This window comes from Zalophus californianus, chromosome 12, assembly GCF_009762305.2.
Source record: "Zalophus californianus isolate mZalCal1 chromosome 12, mZalCal1.pri.v2, whole genome shotgun sequence".
Taxonomy (NCBI): Eukaryota; Metazoa; Chordata; class Mammalia; order Carnivora; family Otariidae; genus Zalophus; species Zalophus californianus.
The window spans coordinates 57,888,934-57,909,410 of record NC_045606.1 but is presented as its reverse complement, the minus strand read 5'-3'; the positions used below and the strand labels follow the sequence as shown (position 1 = coordinate 57,909,410).

General features: G+C 56.7%; 2 protein-coding genes and 1 long non-coding RNA gene across 5 annotated transcripts; 2 read left to right on the top strand and 1 right to left on the bottom strand.

Annotated features, from left to right (window-relative positions):
* Window positions 1-3,189: 3,189 nt before the first annotated feature.
* Window positions 3,190-8,609, top strand: HOXA9 (homeobox A9). The gene is made up of 2 exons (XM_027574148.1): window positions 3,190-6,169; window positions 7,218-8,609. Exons 1-2 carry the CDS (start codon window positions 5,590-5,592, stop codon window positions 7,454-7,456), a joined length of 819 nt encoding a protein of 272 aa, XP_027429949.1. The 5' UTR covers window positions 3,190-5,589; the 3' UTR covers window positions 7,457-8,609.
* Window positions 8,610-14,385: 5,776 nt separating this feature from the next.
* Window positions 14,386-18,020, top strand: HOXA7 (homeobox A7). 3 transcript variants are annotated; one of them, XM_027573124.2, is made up of 2 exons: window positions 14,386-14,933; window positions 15,898-18,020. In XM_027573124.2, exons 1-2 carry the CDS (start codon window positions 14,555-14,557, stop codon window positions 16,233-16,235), a joined length of 717 nt encoding a protein of 238 aa, XP_027428925.1. In that variant the 5' UTR covers window positions 14,386-14,554; the 3' UTR covers window positions 16,236-18,020. The 3 variants fall into 3 exon arrangements, with proteins under 3 accessions (XP_027428925.1, XP_027428927.1, XP_027428926.1); XM_027573126.1 differs by having other exon boundaries at window positions 14,441-14,933; window positions 15,315-16,021; XM_027573125.1 differs by having other exon boundaries at window positions 14,441-14,933; window positions 15,312-16,021.
* Window positions 18,021-18,759: 739 nt separating this feature from the next.
* LOC113911002 lies at window positions 18,760-20,298 on the bottom strand. The gene is made up of 3 exons (XR_003516347.2): window positions 19,494-20,298; window positions 19,127-19,355; window positions 18,760-18,898 (listed from the first exon to the last, which is right to left on the bottom strand). It is a non-coding gene; the product is annotated as an uncharacterized LOC113911002 (long non-coding RNA).
* Between the last annotated feature and the right edge of the window lie 179 nt (window positions 20,299-20,477).

The window sequence follows — 20,477 nt, the reverse complement described above, 5'->3', positions numbered from 1 at the left end:
TGTGGAGAGTTTTCTTTCTCATTTTCTTTTTTCTTCTTCCTCTTTTCTTTTTTCTTTTCTAAAATTCACAGAATCCGAGGAGGGCTGGGCAAGCAGAATAGACTAGAGAAGGGAGACATTGTTTGGGTTTCCTTTATACTGTGAAGTTACATGCATAAAAGGGTCAAACCTGTAGGTGCAGAAAAAGAAAAATTATAAATACAAATCTGTATAAATGTTTATTATTATGAAAAATTGCCAATCTTGTTTTATGCAAATGCATTCTATCGTTATTATAAATGTTAGTTCTAGCTCTATTTACTTCTAATCTTAAATCAGAATAAATTAATATTGTAATGCTGCTGTGCGTGGAAAAAAGACGATGTTTATGTTCTTATAGAAGAATAAAAGCTGTGGAATGAAGCTTTTTAATTTTACCTCTTTTTTTGACTTCTTATCTTCACCTTCCACTTTATCCCGTTCACCACTTTTACAACAGGAGGACTAGCCCGCGCCCCCTGCAATTACTTTAGGCATCTATTTAAATATTACCTAGACGGTCGTAATTTGTCTGGGCCCTATAGCCCTGGTGCCGTAAGGTTTGTCGGCTTTTGTTCAGTTTTATGACTTGCTAGTATATCTGGATTGTGGCTGTCCTGGACCAGTGGTTTCAGTTGAGAGGGGAGCTGCGTAGACAGAGGAAGCCAAACAGGATTTCTTTCGGGAGCCCCAGGGAGGCTCGCAGACGCCGGTTGTTTTGTGGGTCCCCTGGTCTTAGATGACCCCCAGCCTAGGAATCCGGGGAGCAGGCTGGGCCTAGAGCGCGCCCCTAGCATCCGCAGCAGCAGCTAGGTAGCCTGCTGCCGGCTGCAAGCCCCCCCTCCCCCGGCACGGCCTCCCCCACCTGGTCGCCCTCCGCGGGGCCACGCGTTTCCTGCTCGCGGGTGGTGGGGGGGGCCGACGGCAGGGGGAGGGGGCGCGGGAGCGCGCGCCCCGGCTGGCTGGCTGTCTGGGAGGGAGAGCGGGGGAGAGCGAGCCGTGGGGAGCGAGCGCCGGAGGCCGAGACCAGGCAGGGAGCCGGGCTCGGTGACGTCCCTGGCGCTTTCGAGTCGCCCAGGGCTGCCGCCGCTTGGCGCCAGCTCGCTGAGAAGCAAGATTTGGGAACCAGCACGCACACTGCTCGCTCTCCTTTCTTCTCGCTTCTCCTTCTCCTTCCATTTTCCTCTCTCTCCTTTACCTTCCTCCCCCCTCTCTCCCAGGTTTAGCTTACCGGGGCCAGTGCTTCTCCCTCGGTGAGGTCTTAGCGGCAGCGCGGGACACACAGTGGCAGCGCGGGCGCAGGTTGGCAAGGGGTCGGGCCGGGCGCGGTCGCAGGGTTCTCCCTTGGCTGCGGCGGCGGCGGCGGCGGCGGCGGCGGCGGCGGCGGCGGCGGCGGCGGGCGAGGCAGCCCCGCGCGGGCAGCACCAGAACTGGTCGGTGATTTAGGTAGTTTCCTGTTGTTGGGATCCACCTTTCTCTCGACAGCACGACACTGCCTTCATTACTTCAGTTGAAATCGTCTCCAGGTACCTGTGCGCGCGGGGGCCGGGCCAGGCGGGGCATCCGGGCCCTGGTCGTGCCAGGCCTGCGGCGGCAACCTCGGCTTTTCCCACGCAGGAGCCTCGTCCCTGCCTCCTTCCCAGCGCTTAGCCAGGCTGTTGGCCTCAATTCCCATCCCCACCTGGCCCCGAGCAGGTATGGTCAGGTTAGCTGCTCCTTGGCGGACGCCGGGGGCGTGGTAGGAATTCTGGGCCCTGAGCCATTCAAGGTCAGGGGCGCACGCTTCCATCCTGGGCCTCCCCCCACTCCAGGCCATTCTCCTGCAAGGCTGGAACGCTACCAGCCCCAATCCGGGGTAGGAGACCAGGAAAGATCCCTCTGAGAGAGACTCAGGCCAAACTAGGAGGGACAGGGCGGAAAGGGGCTAGGATCCTGGCCTTGTCACTTACCCTTCTCTCTGTAAGCCGCCGTCTGCTCCCAGGAGTCGCCTTTGACTCTTTTCTTCCCTCCTTTCTTCCTCTTTTTTCTTCTTTCTCTTTCTCTTTACTTCTTCCTTCTTTCTTTCCTTCCCTTCATTTCTTTCATCTTCAGTCTCTCTGTGCCCAGTTTTCTATCTCCACTTCCTGTCCTCCCATCTCTTCCTCTGGGAGGCAGGGCTAGCTTGGGGAGAGCCTGGGGCGGGGGTCTTATTTTTTGATGCGTGCTCAAGTTGTGGTCGGAATCTGCCAAGGAAGGGCTCGCGTGGGACAGCTGTCGAGGGCTGTGGATCTGGGCCTGGTGTGCCGCTGCACAGACAAGGCCTCGGTTATGATCACGACCGGATGGCGGCGGCCTTGCGTTCTTACTCCGCGGGTCGGCAACCACAGCCTAAGAGATCCGATTAGGGGGCATTCCCGGCGTTTTTGTGTGCCCACACCGAGGGCAAGGAGGCCTTCGCTGGCCTCACTGGGCACCTGAGGCTGGGACCTGGGCTGAGGCCCAGCCAGGCTCTGTGGAGCCTGGCCACGCAGGGAACCGCGCCTGGAAGCTTCCTCCACTTTCCCGGGCCTGCCGGTCCCAACTCAGGCTTTAACCGCCGTAAGGGAGCCCGGCTAGGGCAAAGACTGGTTGCTTGACTGCCCGTAGCTTCTATCAGGTTCAGAGTCTTTTAGAAATGGCATCCTTGTACGGATGGGTGCTGGAGAAAGAGACCCTTCCAGCTACAGTCTGTTTCAAATAATAGGGGAAAGGAATCTTAAATTCCACAACCATTATATTACAAACTTGAGCCCTTGTTGCAAGTTGTAGTCCACCATTGGAAGCCAGTCGAATGATTCTTGCTACCGAACTGAAAACAACTTTCATCCCCTCCCTGCCCCCCAAACACACACACACACACACACACACACACACGCGCGCGCGCGCGCGCACACACACACACACACACACACACACGGGCCTTCAGACTCATGCCCACCCAGCTGTGTTTCCCTTCCCAGCTCTGGCTGTGGGCCCTGGAACTGTTTCCATTGCTCTGTCTGCGGTCCTGTTATCTGAAAGGCCAGCACACCGCTCTCCCCTCAACTCCTCCGTACCATTTTCCAGACCAGAGTATTGGATTTGTTCTGGAGTCCAAGGCTTTAGAACTCTCAGGCAAAAAGAGGCGGTTTGTAATTACCTTCATTTATTATTATTTTTTAAATTTACACATGCAGTCCCTTTCATTTCCAAAATAAAAGCTGACTCAAAAGCCTGAATATTTTCTCCCCAAATCTCTGGGCAGAAGAGGGGTCATATTAGGTTTTTCTGAGTTTTCTCCCCTTTTAGGCATCAGTAAGGCCTGCTTAATGCTCAGCGCCTGCTAATTATGTGGTAACTGTCCTATTTTGGGGGCTAGGGCTATTTAAACAGCCTTTTTATTTAAAAAAATACTAATAATAATTCAAGGCTTCTCTGGGCAAAAAAGTAAAAAAGCAACTAGGCGAGTCCAGCTTGTTGGCAGACAATTAGTTAGGAGCGAGGTTTCCTCCAGGGTTAATATTTCTTAATGAAAATCTCAGAGGCACCGCAAACTGCCCAATATTTGGGACACACCGAGATGCGGCGGGGTGGGGATGGGGATAAGGTAGAGGAATTTACAGGAAAAGGACAATATTACGGGGGAGGAGGCTAAGGCGACCAGGACCAGCCACATCGGAGTTCGCTGTGTCGGCCACTTCCCTCTTCCGGCGAGAGCAGATAACGGGGCACCCGGTTGGTCTCCACCAGGCTTCGGAGCCTCGCTCTGGGGGAGAGCCCGGCATTTGAGGGTTCCCGTCCGGGATAGGGATGTACCAGGGTTTGGGGGAGGATTACTGGAACTGTTCGGGAGGATGGAGGCAGAAAAGGTGATGGAAGCGCCCTCGCCGCCAGGGAAGTGGGCTAATGAGAAACACACTCTTGCAGGCACAGTGTTCACACGTGAATTTAATTACCCCGTTTTTAGGAGTCGTTTTCCGTTCGGATTTGGGGTGGGTTTTTTCTTCCAACTAACCGAGGCCGCGAGGCCTCTTAATTTAACCCTGAAAAACTCTTAAGGGGTGAGAAATACCCTCCTCAATGTGGCCAAGCCAAGGAATGGGATTAAAGTCAATGCCCCGTGCCCCTCCCCGTTTTAATTTCTAGCCCTGGACTTGAGCTGCGGTCGCCTAGCTTTGGGCCTTGTAACCCTGTTGAGCCGTCCGGCCTGGTGAAAACCGAGGCGGGGCCCGGGGCGGGAGCCAGAAAGGAAGGAAGGAGCCCTGAAGAACTCAAACAGGGCCCTGAGGCCAGCCGCTCCGGTGCGGGCCTCCCAGCTACCCGAGCCGCGCGGTCTCTTCGGCTGGACTGCGTTCTCGCAAGCGGATCTCGCCTTCCACTGAGGCTGCCTCGTGTTTTTTTTCGCAGTTCGGGTTTGGGGAGTGCGACAACGCTTGCAGAGCTCAGCGTGAGGGCCTTTGAGGTCGGGGCACAGTGTTGGGTCGCCTGCTGCGTTCGCCTGGGTGTAGTGATTCCCCGCTGAGGACTCGTAGGGCGCGGGGGCCGCGTGTGCGCGGGGTCGGGACCGAACCCGCCGCACAACCTGGCCCTCAAACCCTTTGGCTCAGGGACAGCCGGCCGCTCCTCGGTGGGGCGCTCGCTGTTGGCGCAGCGGCGAAGCTGGGAGCTAGCTGCCCGGGTGCCCTGGGATCCAGGAGGGCAGATTTCCGGGCCCCACAATAGGCGGTGTCCTCTCGGAGGCCTGTCCCTGCCCAGCGCGCTCGGGCAGGGGCGGTGGTGGCTCAGTTTGGGACGGATACTGCGTTGAATTTGACTTTTCGCGGCCGGCCCGGGGTAAACTCGCATCTCCGGGGACTGCAGGAATTATTTACAGGGAGCTCGCCAACCAAACACAACAGTCTAATTTAACCTTTCCAAGTCCTCGTAAATTTTTACAGCTGGGAGCCATGGCGAAGCAAACGAATCTGCTGGTCGTTCCCAACTTCCCACCAGCCTGTGTGGCTTCTGAAACAATAACTCCTTATGAAATATCATAAATATAGATTTAAATACAGTAGAGCGAGAATGCGATTTGGCTGCTTTTTTTATGGCTTCAATTATTGTCTAATTTTATGTGAGGGGCTCCACTGGCCGCACTTGCACGCGGGACCCGCGCCTTGCTGATGGCGTGATTAATTGTGATATAAAATAGTCCGCTTAAGTGTGCGTCTGGTGGTGGCGGTGGGAGGGGAGGGAGTACAGAGGCAAGGCCAGATTTGATCTTTTAATCTTCGTTGGCCACAATTAAAACAAACCCGATCGTGGAGCGCCGCGATCCCTTTGCATAAAAACATATGGCTTTTGCTATAAAAATTATGACTGCAAAACACCGGGCCATTAATAGCGTGCGGAGTGATTTACGCGTTATTGTTCTGCCGGGCGGGCACGTGACGCGCGCGGCCAATGGGGGCGCGGGCGCCGGCAACTTATTAGGTGACTGTACTTCCCCCCCTGGTGCCACCAAGTTGTTACATGAAATCTGCAGTTTCATAATTTCCGCGGGTCGGGCCGACCGGCCAGGCACGGGGCACAGAGATGGCCACCACCGGGGCCCTGGGCAACTACTACGTGGACTCGTTCCTGCTGGGCGCCGACGCTGCGGACGAGCTGGGCGCGGGCCGCTACGCGCCCGGGGCCCTGGGTCAGCCTCCCCGGCAGGCCACCGCGCTGGCGGAACACCCCGACTTCAGCCCGTGCAGCTTTCAGTCCAAGGCGGCGGTGTTCGGCGCCTCGTGGAACCCGGTGCACGCGGCGGGCGCCAATGCGGTGCCCGCCGCAGTGTATCACCACCATCACCACCACCCTTACGTGCACCCCCAGGCGCCCGTGGCGGCGGCGGCCCCGGACGGCAGGTACATGCGCTCCTGGCTGGAGCCCACGCCCGGCGCGCTCTCCTTCGCGGGCTTGCCCTCCAGCCGGCCTTACGGCATTAAACCTGAACCACTGTCCGCCAGAAGGGGTGACTGTCCCACGCTTGACACTCACACTTTGTCCCTGACTGACTATGCTTGTGGTTCTCCTCCAGTTGATAGAGAAAAACAGCCCAGTGAAGGCGCCTTCTCCGAAAACAATGCTGAGAATGAGAGCGGCGGAGACAAGCCCCCCATCGATCCCAGTAAGTGTCTCCTCCCTTCAGACCGGCCGCCGCCTCCACGCCGGCCACCAGGATCTGCCAGCCCTTCAGCTTTCTCTCGAGCCTGCCTTCGCCTGCGCTGGGAGCCTCTTGAGCAGGGGCCGGGAACCAGAAGTTGCTGTTTAGGATGCCTCAGATGGGGCCCCAATTCCAGAGAGCAGTGACAAGCTGGCTGCCGCGTTCGGGGGGAGGGGAGGCGGCTGCTGCCGAGAGAGGGGGGGGCGGGGCGGGCGCTGGCGGCCAAGCCACGACCAGCAGCCCCTCTCCCTGGCTGGTCGGTACCAGGACAGCACTTTGGGCCGTTCTTCGAAAGCAGCTCGGCAGAGAGAATCTTTTGTGCGGCTAGATTGTCCTGGAGCGGCGGCAGCAACTGTAGCCTAGACCCTGGAGAAGACAGCCGATCCCCTCCACTTCTTGCCTTCAGCCAGTGGCGGCGTAAATCCTGCCCAGGATGAGGCTGTAGGCGACCGGGCCACGGTGGTCCCCATGCCAGATTATTCAAATAAACTGGAGACGTGATCGACGCCCCGGGGTTGCTCAGGGGCGCCTAGCCGGCTGCCCGGCTCCCACGGCCTTCCAGGGAGGTCAAAGACGGAATGGGGAAAGTAAAAGGAAAGGTGGGGAAGGGAGGATAGAGAGAGAGAGAGGGAGAGAATATTAACGTTGCAGGAACACAGGGCAGCGTGCTTTCCCGCTGCCTGGCAAGAAGAGGATCTATTTCCAAATTTCACTCCTCGCACAGTGTACAAAGGGCGGGAGGAAGGAGAGGAAAAGGACCGGAGGACAGAAGAGGAGAAAGGAGGGTCTGGGAAGGGAGGGGGAAGCCGAGGTTTTCCTGTGTGCGATTGTAAGTGACTGTTCCTCTGTCTGTCTGCTGGGATGCCTTTGTGTACGGTTCGCAGCGCTTTCCCAACCAGTTCAGCAGCGCCCTGCACTTTGGCGGAAGACCCCAGGAGATTCCCTGGCCGCAGTGGAGGGGGGAGGTAGGTGCTTCTCCTCTCGCTAAATCCCCCGTCTGTCTCCCTCGCAGGCAACCCAGCTGCCAACTGGCTCCACGCGCGCTCCACCAGGAAGAAGCGCTGCCCCTACACAAAACACCAAACGCTGGAACTGGAGAAGGAGTTTCTGTTCAACATGTACCTCACCAGGGACCGCAGGTATGAGGTGGCCCGGCTGCTCAACCTCACCGAGAGGCAGGTCAAGATCTGGTTCCAGAACCGCAGGATGAAAATGAAGAAAATCAACAAGGACCGAGCAAAAGACGAATGATTCAACTGGAGTTCATTTAGAAAAGAGAGAGCGAGCTAGAGAGAAAGAGAAAGGACTGCCTGATCCCTCTCCCACCCCTATTCCCACCCCAGCCTCCACCACCCCGCACAAAGCGGCTCTAAACTCCGGGCCTCATCTCCCCCCCACCCCAGCAAGCCCTGCTCAGGCTGGTTCCCCCCACCACCCCATCCCCAGCCTGCCGCTTTGATGGAGGAGGTATTGTAAGCTTTCCATTTTCTATAAGATGAAAAAAAAAAAAAGGTGGGGGGACATTTTCGCTGATGGCTGTGTGTGCTAGCTTGTATATATTTTTAAAAAAAAATTTACCTGTTCCTGACTTCAAACAAACAAACAAAAAAAAACTACCTTTTTATAATGCACAACTGTTGATGGCGGACTGTATAGTTTTTAGTCTGTGTAGTTAATTTAATTTGCTCTTTGTGCGGCAGAGCGATCTGCCCAGATACTTGAACACTGTGTTTTATTGTGGTAATTATGTTTTGTGACTCAAACTTCTGTGCTGGGTGACGCACCCGTTGTGATTGTGAGAGCTTAGAATTCAATTTCAACTCAGGTTGTTGATGAGGGAGAAAAACAGTTGCCTAGAGTATAGCTCTGTAGTAGAATCTGTCTTCTGTATGACTAGGCTGTTCGCCTTTGACTGTAAACTAGCTGTAAGGATTTCCCAGTGAAATAAAATTTTAAAAGAAAGAAAGTGTTCTCCTGGATGCATAGATTCATGGTTTTTTCATCTTTTGAAATGCGGGCATTTTAGTTTCTACATGCTCTATAGACCTGTCTTGTTCATTGTATATATAGTCCACATATTAAAGAAAAAGTAATCAGACAAGCTTGAATATTGTTTTTGCACCGGATGAACATTGAGGAAATTCGGAGCTATACATATGTGCAGAAGGTTACTACCTATGGTTTACATTGAATTTTAATGGGGGGGGAAATGAATGCTTATTGTAATGGAGTTAATTTTATTGATAATAAATTATACACTATGAAACCGCCATTGGGCTACTGTAGATTTGTATCCTTGATGAATCTGGGGTTTCCATCGGGCTGAACATACACTGTATATTTTGCAATAGTTACCTCAAGGCCTACTGACCAAATTGTTGTGTTGAGATGATATTTAACTTTTTGCCAAATAAAATATATTGATTCTTTTCTATTTATTGCGGGTCAGCTCTTTGCACCTTTTTCTCTGGGATAGGGGAGCATGGGTAGAGTCTCTGGGTGGGGGCCGGGCCGGGGTGCAGGAGGACAGAATCTGTTTCAGCTCCGGCGGCGGGCTTTTGGAGCGGGAACCTGCCGCACCCAGCTGCGCTCCCGCTGGCGGCGCAAGCCCCAGAGGAAGGCTGCACAGCGAGGGCGGCGAGGCCTAGCTCCCAGCTCCGACCTGCCCCACTTGCGGGCAGGCCCAGAGGCCTCTGAGGAGCAGGGCTGGGGTCTCGGGTCTCGTTGGCCAGTAGCAGTGAAAGGCCACCCTTCCATCTTGGCGCCCCAAGAAATTTCCCTAACCCGGGTGCACTGAGACTCCCGAGGTCTTCCCCTGGCACGGGGCGAGGAGTGTGAGGGCAGCACCGCGGGCTGAAGGGCCTGCCTCCTGAAGAGTCTCCAGGGAGGGAAAGAGGAGCCCGGCTGCCCCGACGCGGCCTCCAGGACAGACATTTGCGGACTCTCAGGGGACGGAAGTCTTGCGCGCCCCCCTCCCCCCCGCCTCCCCGCACCTCAGCGTCCTGTCCGGCTGGCCCGGGGGATTCGGGGTTCTGTACAGCACTCCCCTCCGGAGCACAAGTCCTGGCAGAGGCAGGGCCTAGGCAGCCGGCGAGCGGGACGCGCCATAAAAGCAAATGAGGGCTGTTGCCGTTTATGGGGTGTAAAGGGCTGCGGGGGGAACAGCCACAACATCGGAGGCCCAAGCGCCTTAGAGATGTGGCCAGAGGGTTCAGCATAATCTCCCCCCTTTTCTTTTCTCGCTCTTCCCGCCCTCCCCCCCACTACCCCGAAACTGCTGGAAAGTTATCTGAGTTCCGACGCCTAAAGGGGGAACCGGGACGCCGGGGGGGATGGGTCTTCCCCTCACACCCCCACCCCCACTCCGCCGCCAGGTTGGGACGCCCTCTGTTGTTGCAGACAGAAGGAACTTCAAAGAATGGGCAGTAAGGGTGTGCCATAAAGGCCGGGTCTGCGAACTGTCTGGAATTCGGCCCTTAATGAGTTTACAACTGTCCAGCCCCAATTAAGATTTTCGACCAAAGCCCTTTCATTTGTTTGCTCTGTCTGCACCGATAAAGCGGCTGCGGAAACAACTCTTTTATGGGCACTGCGCTCTCGGCAGCGTAGATTCCGGGCTCCACGCACACCCCCCCGCCAGGGACTGGGTCCTCGCCCAGCTTTGGGAGCGGGTTGCCCGGCCCGCCCGCTCGCGGCAAACGAAGTTCAGGCCGGGCTGCCGGGGCTGCAGTGCAGGGATTCTGCCAGCAGATGGCAGTATGGCTCCATGCATGAGGCGCCCGCGCCGCCATCTCCCGCCGCCGCAACCCTGGGAAGTTCCTAAGATGTCGACTTGACGCTAGCCTTTCTCGAATGGGAGCCCCAGATTTGAAAGAACTGCGGTCGTATATTTTCTTTGCTGCTCACGCTGGCCCGGAAACCTCGCCGGGAAACAAGCTAGCGGTGGGACTCGCCCGACCTACACCGCTCCCGCCCCCTTTCCTCTCCCTGATTCCGGAGGCCTAGCGCTGCGTGGCTGCAGCCGTCCGGCGGCTGCGGGGAGGCAGCTCCAGGCGCGGGGGTGGCTCTAGGGTCACCGTCCCCAGGCCGGGACAAGCCTTGGGGCAGCGCGACGCTCGGAGAACTCGGTTTGACCCAGCGGACAAACCAGGACTAAGGCCTACAGCCCCGGGACTTGGTGACCCCCCCCCCCAGAGGGTATGCAGAGGGCGCATACCTTGGCCAAGGCTCCTGCGGCAGCCGGGGAGGCTCCCTAACGCTGCGCCCCGGTAGGAGGCCCAGTGAGCCAGCACCCGCAGGAGAGCCGGGACCCCAGCACCCGGCCGCCTCGAATAAGTGGCAATAAAATTAGGCGGCAGAAAATCGGAGGAAAAGACATTCTTGGTGACTTTCTAGTGTGGGTTTGGCGGCTGAATTGCCCGGGATGGGGAATCCCTGGGAGCTCACCAGGGACTGCTTTGATTGTTCCAAAATAAATGCGATGTTTAAAATAATTATAATAACATCCTAGCTCCAGGATAGGAGTTCACGTCGTGAAAGCTGCCCTTGCTTTCTCTCGCCACCGAATTTCCTTGGCAAAGGAGCTGCTCAGGCTGCTCTGGTTTCCCGTGTTCAGGAGGCGAGGAGGAGGGAGGGGACCCCAATCTAGGCCCAGCCTATCCTGGACCCTGGGCGGGGAACACGCCCCGGAACCTTCCAGGAGGCGGCCACGAGTGCGGGTGCGAGGATCAACCCCTGGTGCAGAATGGTTTCAGAGGGAAAACGCAAAGCAAACAGAACCCTTCGAAGCACCCCGGAGCCTTGTGAACACGCCACGCAGTGTATTTATTTGGGTTGTAATAGTGTCTGCCAAGCCCACAAAATGTTTACAACCTGCGTCTCTGCGCTGTACACGCTGTAAAACTGGGAACTGGATCTTGGCTGACAGATCTCCTGAGTGTTTCTCTCTCTCTCTCTCTCTTTCTCCTCCCTCCCTTTCCTTCCCTCTCCTCCCTCTTTCTCCGTTTATATACACATGTTGGTATTGCAGACACACGTCTTCATTATATTTCCTTAAATAACACAGTATTTCACAGCATCTGATTGTAAGAAGGGTTTTATAGCTTCCCCGAGAGCCGCCCGTGGTCATGTATCCAAGCTGCAGATAGCTCAATTTATGTAACTACAAATAAATGGCGCGAGAGCAGATCGGTGGCGACCGCTTCTCTCCACCGATTACGGAGGTTCCAGGTAGGTGCCGGCTGGTTGGGAATCTCAGAGGCCTCCTGGACTGACTGCCACGCCGGGCCTCCCTTGCCCTTGGCCGGCGATGGCTGGGAGACGGCTCTCCTGGCTCGGCTGCCTGGGAAGCGCTTCCCTGTTAGATGCGCAGACAACCCCCCCTACCCCGCGTCAGCCCCAGCTCCTTTGCACTCGTCGGGCACGGATGTGTCCCCGCGCCGCGACCGACCGGGGACTGCGGACTGCTCAGTGACTGAAGAACCGAACCGTGCGCAGCCCGTGCGAGGGGCGCGGGTGGAAACCTTTAGAGAAGCAAATCGCCAGCCGTCAGACTCGAGGCAGGCTCCCTTCGTTTGCCCAGAGCTGGGCTTATGTTCTTAGCTGGGTTTAAATATTGAGCACTATTTGGTAACAAGAAGCAAGGGAAACACATTCTGCTTGGTAGGTAGGAACCCAGCTCCAGGAGAGCAGTGAGAAAAATGTCTTTATGTAAAGACAGCTGGCTGATTAGAAACCCGCCTGCACGTGCCTGCTCCAGGCTGATCGTCAACGAGTATTTCTGTGAATATTATCACATATAACCCAGTGCATTTGTGTCTTTTCAGCCAAATAAGTAGGAAACCAATGGCTCAAGAACACGCGATTAAGGAGGCCTTACTGAAAGCCTGACTCTGTCTGGCCTTTTCGTTTTAAAACCCCGCCACCAAAGGCAGGAGGAAAGAGAGAAGCCCAGAAACGAAAGAAAGGATTCGGCACCAGCGGGACTCGGCCCAGTTGGCTGACGTGGGCCCAGAAAGGCTGAGGCCTTGCCGGCAGTATCTGGATTCTCCTTGGCCCAAGCGGAGGGGCAGCGCGCCCTGCCAGGACCGTGTGGACCTGCGCTGGACAAAACCCAAGCAGGGATGAGCCTGTGGCGTTCCTTCTCGCCCTCCCCTGCTCCCCGAACTCTGTCCCTACTTGGTCTGGGTCGTCTCACTTCGGGGCAGGTTTTACTTTAAACGCCATAGCTGTTGGCCGCTCCAGCCGCCCGAGTCTAGACAGACGGCGGCAGCGGCGGGGCCGGGTCTTTCTCTTTGCATCTTGCTCTGTGTCACCCGGGGAACAATTTATTGGTCTAAAGCTGTCTAATTCCGCCTCTTTGATCTCCTAGCTTTCTTGCTTGCTTCGTCTTCCTTTAACATTTTTAGGTTTTTATTTCCTGCAAGAAAGCGATGCTATTTGGAATATTTAGTTTTTCTTCCCTTCCCATGTTACAGCCTCCATTCCCCAACTAAGACATACTATCATCCCGATCCTCCATAAAGAGCATCCCCGGATATTCCCCCGCCCCCACAGCCCCTGTACCCCCAGGGGAAACCAGCAGGCGCCCACCTGCCCGGACAGCCCCCTCTCTCCACCCACGCCCCTGGGCAGTCCACTAGGCAGGAACTGGGGCTCCGTTGCATCCGGGTCTGAACCCTCTTGCTGCCTTTTGTGCTCCTGGGACCCCCTGAGAGGGTGCAGTGAACGGGGGCGGCCTGGACTCTCTGAAAGTGATGGGAAGTGCTTTGTACACAAGGAACCAAACTCTATAATTTAGAGGAGAATTTCCGGGGCAATTCCATTGTGAGGTCGGGTTTATGGTGTGCAATCGAGCTGAGCAGTAAAAGGCATACTGACCCGGCGCCTGGGCTTCCAGCGCGGCCTGAGCAGTTTATGAGGCGTTTAGGGGAAGGGTTCGCCCCAACACACTCCACCGATCGGTGGGCGGCAGGGGCTTGGGCTGGTCCAACCCTGCGCAGGGGTTGGAGGCTTGCAAAGGTAAGCTCCACGCGCTTGGGGCCTGAATGGGAAGGAGGGAGACTATAATGTGTTCTGCTCTCTGTGAGCCAATCTTGGAAATGTGAAGCTGCCAGAACTGGGTCGTCTTTCTAGAGGGGTCCCCCTATTTGTTTGGGGGGTCTCCAAAAGAAATGGAGATCCATAGCGGGCTGAAGCCCCCAGGCACCTGGGTCCCTTTCTCTCCTCTCAAACTGTCTCTAAAGTATGTGTTGCTTGCTCCCAGGCACTCAAGTCCATGAAGAGCTGGCAGAGGCCCGTGGGTGGCCCCGGTGAAGGCTCCCAGAAAAGTCCCAGCGCTAGGGGTACCTGGAAAGGCGTGGGGTCTGAGGTTCCCCCAACCTTGGGGGAAAGAGACTTGGTTCCCCTTGAGCGAGGGGGAACCAGAGGTTGCAGGGAGGACAAAAGAGTGTCCAGCTATTTCGTAGGCTGCCAGAGGCCAGCCAGGTGCCCAGGAGCGAATGCACAGAGCCTGCCAGGACAGCGGTGTCCTGGAGGAGGGAGGGAAGCCCCACGTTAATAAATCTGTTGGCAAATGAGGCTCATTAATAGATAAATATTTCACTGCTTCCTTTAAGGCGGATAAACAGTGTGCCGCCGATTAAGGAAAGGAAGCTGGGAGACGTTGACTTTATTCGAACCACATGGTTCCAGTTTGCGGTCGCGTTCTCGCTGCAGCTGGAAGCGACGCTGCGCCGGCCCCATCTGGATCATAGTCTAAGTGGGCCTATCGCCCAGTGGACCTGGGTGGGGGGCGGGGGGAGAAGCGGGCAAAGAACAGATTTGCCCGGAGCTGAGACTTGCCCATGGGCTGCCGCGGGGCGGGCGGGTGCGCAGAGTGTAGAGACCCTCCCTAGGCTGGGTCAGTAGACTAGACAGGGGTCGGGAGGGCCTGCAGGCTTGGTCCAGAGTTCGGTCATAGGCTAAAGGAGGCTGTGCCCGGCCGACCCCGGGCAGCTTCTGCAGGCCAGGCGTCCACGCAGCGGTGGGCTGAGCGCTCGCGCGGAGCCTCGGGGTCCTCTTCCCGCGGGACGCGCCAGGCCGGCCGGGCGCGGGCAGATTCGTTGGCCACATATTTGAGCCTCTTCCCCTTCCATTCTAGGCTGCCGCGGGCCCCGCGGAGCAAGACCACCTGTGAGGGCTGCTGAGATTGGCGGAGGCGGTCATGTGGGCGGTCACGTGCTGCGGCGAGCTCCGTCCAAAAGAAAATGGGGTTTGGTGTAAATCTGGGGGTGTAATGTTATCATATATCACGCTACCTCGTAAAACCGACACTGAAAGCTGCCGGACAACAAATCACAGGTCAAAATTATGAGTTCTTCGTATTATGTGAATGCGCTTTTTAGCAAATATACGGCGGGGGCTTCTCTGTTCCAAAATGCCGAGCCGACTTCTTGCTCCTTTGCGCCCAACTCGCAGAGAAGCGGCTACGGGGCGGGAGCCGGCGCCTTCGCTTCCACCGTACCGGGCTTGTACAATGTCAACAGCCCCCTCTATCAGAGCCCCTTCGCGTCCGGGTACGGCCTGGGCGCCGACGCCTACAGCAACCTGCCCTGCGCCTCCTACGACCAAAACATCCCCGGGCTCTGCAGTGACCTCACCAAAGGCTCTTGCGACAAGGCAGACGAAGGCGCGCTGCACGGCCCGGCCGAGGCCAATTTCCGCATCTACCCCTGGATGCGGTCTTCAGGTAGGCGAAGCTGCTGGGCTGGCTGGGTGGACGGGCGGGCGGACAGGCAGCGGGGAGCGCCGGGCTGGGGAGCGCGGAGCGCGGAGAGAGGCGACTGTGAGCCGGCGGCCCCGTGACTCCTGGCGGCGCTGCCTTTCTGGTTTTAATTAGAGTCAAGGCGCCATAGCGTGGAGAGCCCGTAGCATTGTATGTAAATGAGGCTCATAAAACTTTTTATGACCCAATTAATGGGTTCGATCCTCGTAAATTTATTTAACTCCATTTGCCTTGGAATTTTAACATTTTGTTCGCTATTCTCTCTTTCTCTCTCTTTCTCTCTCCCTTTCTTCTCTCCCTCCCTCCTCCTTTCCTTTCGGCCCGGCTTTTCTTTTTCAAAAGCAGGAAGAGCCAAACCCTTCATCAGGGCCCCTCTTACGCCCCTGTGCCAGGGGCCAGTTAAAGGAGGGGTGGGGAACGAGAGCGGGGACAGGGGGTCGGAGTGCCCACAGAAGGTCTGGGGATGGGGGCGCGGTCTTCTAGGGAGGAAAGGCGCCCCTGGAGTGCGGACCGCCCGAGGGTCACCCACTTGCCTAGCAAAGGGCGGGGGAAGCGGCCCAGCTCGCCTTTGAATGGCAAAAGCGCAGCGTCTCCCACTTGCCCACACTCTATATTTACAATTTCCCTTTGTCAGGGGGAAGCAGGACATTGTGGAAGCCTAGCCGGCTGGAAAGGGCGGTTGTAAAGTTGGGATTCTGCGCCTTTCCTCCTCACAGAGCTGCCTGCCCCTCTGGCACCGCAGTTGGGGTCTTCCGCTAACACTCCCGCTCCTCCCCCAGCGCCGGCCGAGGGGGGGGACGCGCGCCCGGGTCAGCGCTGGGAGAAAGGTGCGGGCTCTGGGACGGCGGCCTGGCTAATGCACTGTCCCGTCTGTGTCTCTGTTGGTTTGTCTGTCCATGTGTCCATGTGTCCGCGTGTCTGCTCCCAGGGCCCGACAGGAAGCGGGGCCGCCAGACCTACACGCGCTACCAGACGCTGGAGCTGGAGAAGGAGTTCCACTTCAACCGCTACCTGACGCGGCGCCGCCGCATCGAGATCGCCCATGCGCTCTGCCTCACCGAGCGCCAGATCAAGATCTGGTTCCAGAACCGCCGCATGAAGTGGAAGAAAGAGCATAAGGATGAGGGTCCGGCTGCAGCCCCCGAGGGCGCCGTGCCCGCTGCCGCCGCCGCCGCCGCCGCCGTCGCCGCCGCCGCCGCCAAGGCCGACAAGGCCGATGATGAGGACGAAGACGAAGAAGATGACGACGAAGAGGAGGAGGAATGAGGGGCCAAGTCGGGGCCCTAGCTGCACCAGACAGTCGGGAAAAGCGTCTTTAGAGACTCATTGATTTTATTTACAAAAGTGGAAAAAATAAAAAGAAAACGTAAAAACAAAAACAAAAAACAACCCAGTCCCCAACCTGCACCCATCTGCCCCATTACCCACTCCAGCTCCCATCTTTTCTGGACCGAGCAGCCGCCTAGACTGGGTCCCCTTGGGGATCTCTCTGCCCCCAAGGATCCCCAGCAGACACCCTCCCTAACCCCAGTCCGACCGGCTCTGCGCTGGCACGGCTAAAATACTACCTAGCACAGGCCTCGGCCAGAGGCACCCCAAACTACCTATGGGCCCAGCCCCGGTAGGCCTCCACTCCCAGGAAGCCCAGATGTGTCCCAACACTGGCAGACACCCAGCACCTCCTCCATACCGGCAAGGACCTGATTTTCTCAGTACTACCTACTCCTCCCAAACTACCTATTTTGTGCTCACTGGCTCGCCTGCTACCTAGTGCCGGCCCCTTCCCCCATCAGGCCCCTCCTGCTTCTGCCTGGCAGCCTTTGGGGTCCCTGAGGCTGCATGGAGAAGGTGGTGGGGTCCGGGGGACCAGGGTATTGGCTTCTATTTAAATTGAAAAATAATATATTTATTCCAAAGCATTCTAAGTGCTGCAACCTAGAATCCCTCCTTCTCTGGCCTGGGCACCCCAAGTTCAGGCCCATTACCCCCACTTCTGGAGGGGAGCATTCCCAAGCTAGCTGCAGATCTCTGGGTTAGCTTCTGCTTAGTAGGACTGCAGAGATGCTCCCAGCCTCCCTGCACCTCCCCTGGCCCCTATGTCCTACTGTCCAGCCATGTTGAATATGTACACCCTGACTTTTCCTACAATAGTAAATACTGTATATTTGAACAAGACTTTTTTTTTGTCATTTATATAGTCTTGGAGCTCATTTGTAAGGCAATGTCTTGACTTGGGAAGGATGTGTTAATGGGATGACTTTGTAGCATGGTGTGTTGTCTTGAGCTAACTTTATAGCTGGTGGGGAGGGCCGATGCCCTTCCCAATACCCTTCATCTCTTGTGTTGTCCTGCGTCCCCCTTGTCCCTGTAGGCTCTAGCTTGGGGTTCCAGGAATGGGAAGGCACACTTCCTGTCTTGCCCAGCTAACCGTGTTTTATGTAACAGAAAAATAAAGATGCTTGGTGACAAAAAAAAATGTGGACTGCTTTATACAGGGGGGCCTGGGAAAGAGAGGGAAACCTGGCTGGGGTTAGCTCAGCCCGGGTTTGCTATGTCTGGATGCCCACAGGGGCTTTGGGGAAGCAAAAGTGGAAGGACAAATAGGGTCCAAGTGTTGAGTGTCTATGTATTGGTGTATATGTGTGTCAAGTCCCTTTTTGTGTGGATTCTAAGGTGTGGATTTGTATAGGTATGTGTGTACCTCTTTTGTATGTGTATTTTATATATGTCTGTGTGTATTACTACACAGGTCAGTAATTTTATGTAATTCTGTGTCTAAAATTGAGTGCATGTGTTTCTGTGTCCATAATTGAGTATGTGCATTTCTGTGTGTCCATAATTATATATGTGCATTTCTCTGGAGATTTTCATCTTGGTTTTGTGTGTGTGCACAAACATCTTCCAGATCTCTTGAAAATGGACTCTTCAATGGATACATTCTATGAATCTCCCTTAAAAAAAAAACCCTCCACAAATTCCATGAGCAAATCCAAAATCCACCCTTTCCTGTAAGACTGTGGGGTGGGCTTGGAAAGGGGTATTACCCTGCCAATGACCCCGAATTTTCCATGAGTCCTGAACACGGCCCCGTGCTAGGAGGTGGGATCAGGACCTCTGACGCAGCCCCCCTCCCACCCTGCATTCAGGCAAAGCAAGGGCGCCCAGGCACAGCACTGCAAATGAGGGACATGGGAAGGGGCAGGGACCCAGCAGACCCGGGCTGCGGAGCCTTGGCGGGGGCGTCCGGGTGCGGGGAAGGTGGAGGGTCTGGGTAGGGGCGAGGGGCGATGCGGACAGCGCAGAATAGCCTGAGCTCGGCAGGCGAAGACCTCGACTCCAGCCTCCTGCCTAGGTTGGGCCCGCTTCTTATTGCTCTTTTAATAAAACCCAGCCCAACTGGGTTTGTTAAACCTGCGGCCCCAAGTCGGGGCGGCCTCGGTGGTAAGATGGCGCCGGTGTAAGAGCTGCCTCCTCTTAGTGATGGGGAAAGGGTCATAAATCCGTTGTTGTTTATGAAAATTTACAACTTTGCAATACAACTTTATGAGTTGTTCGGCCCTTCCATTGGCCGCTGTCGGTCATGTGGATGGGAACCGTGAACATGAACTTTTTTATAATTTCCCTTGCGAGAATAGAGCCGCATTCTTTTGCTCCGCTCCGTCCTGCCTGCTTCGGAGCTCTGCCTTCCAGCCGGGCTTGGCTGCGCTTTGTCCGGCGATGGCGAGCGAGACGAGGCCCTGGCCCGGCCCGACCCGGCCGCTCCCGCTGGAGGTGGGGCGCGTCCAGTTCCCCGCGCCGCGGCGGCCGCTTTGCAACTCGCAACCTGGCTAATTTCCTGCGTCCTCTGGCACCAGGAAGGAGGACGATTCGTCTCCCCGGCTGCCCAAGCGACAGCTGTCAGAGGGGCAGGAGCTTCTGGGAGCCGCCATCTGAAGGTGAGACATGTGGGGAGACAGGAGCAAAGGTGGTGAGATGGCAGGCGGCGGCGGCGGCGATGGGAGAGGGCACCCAGGATGGCTTTGAAGAGGGGCATACTCACCCTCGCCCACACTCACCGTTCACACTTGTCCCCCATCACGCGCGCCTGCACACGCGCGCGCGCGCACACACACACACACACACACACACTCCCTTTCTCTCTCCTCTCCCTGGCTCACCATGGCAGTAAATGCCAGCCTTCCTTTCGTGGCACAGCGTCCTGGCATGGGGCAGGAGCACTGTGGTCTTCTCTCTCCTCTTCCCCAGTGACCTTGCCGAGCCCCAAAAGAAGTGGCCCGGCACTCAGCGTTCCCAACCAGCCTCTCCGGTTTGGATTTTTTTTTTTTTTTCCATTCATGACCCAATTGGCTCGACTGAATTCCCCAACAACTGGGGACAGTTCCCGACCTGGGGAGGTGGGAAGAGGTGAGGGCAGAGTGAATTAATTGACATGCGTTTTGTTAGTATCAACACAGCACCTTCTGTTCTGAGGGAATCGGTTTCTGGAGAGAAAGGTAGAATGAGGAAAAACAAACAAAAACTTACTAATTCAGCCAGGTTCCTCTGCTGATTGCCTCCTTCCCTTCACGCGGTTTTCCGATGACAGAGGTGTCTGAAGCGCGGGGAGAGGGACTAGGTGCGTGGGTGGTACTCTGCGTTGGAGGAGAGGATGGGGTTAATTGGCTGGGTGTTGCTTGGCGGGAAGTTTCGGTGCAGAGAATGTAGTGGTGTTACTGAGTGTGGCAGGGGCCGCAGCTAAGGTTGAAGGAAGGACGCAAACCGAGTCTGGGCGATAGGGGGACCCCCCACCCACCTCGGCGCAGCCGGCTGGCGACCGCACGCCCCACTTTGCGCGAGCGGGGAGAGGACTGTGGAGCCGCCGGGGAGGAGGCACGGAGGGTGCCGGGGGCGTCGGCTTTATGTGGCGCGGTGGCACAGACTGGGTGCGCCTCGGCCAGATTTGCCCCAGTAGCTTCCTGGGACTGCGACCAGAAACGATCCTGAGGTTCTGGGCTCGAGTTCTTTTTGTTGGTTTTGTGGCTTTGGTTGTTGTTTTCCCACCTTAAGATAATACCTTGGTATGCATTCGAAAATTAAGAAGGGGCTGTGGATGTTTGGGACGGCCACGCGAGCTGTGGGTGCGCTCAGGGCGGATAAAGCGGCGCATTTGCGTCGCAGGGCCGCGGGCTGCCTGACTGCGGCTGCCGCGGGCAGATTATTTATTGCGACCGCGCCGGGCGCTCGCTGCTGCCACGCTGTGGCCGTCGCCGGGACCGACGCCAGCCGCAGCCCCGCGTCGTGCAGCCTGGCGCGACTGCTGCGCGGGCCCCTCAGAGATTCCCAAGCAGGCCGAGGAGAGCCGGGCAAGGGAGGACCCGAGGGGCGGCCTCCCAGGGCCTGTCGGGAACCTCCCCCGCCTTGGCCACCCCTGACAAGAGCTGGACGCCCGACTAGACTCGGGTCCTCCCCCCACCCCCAGCGCCATGGAGACTGGTTGCACAGGCGGCCTGGCACGTCATGGCTGCTTCT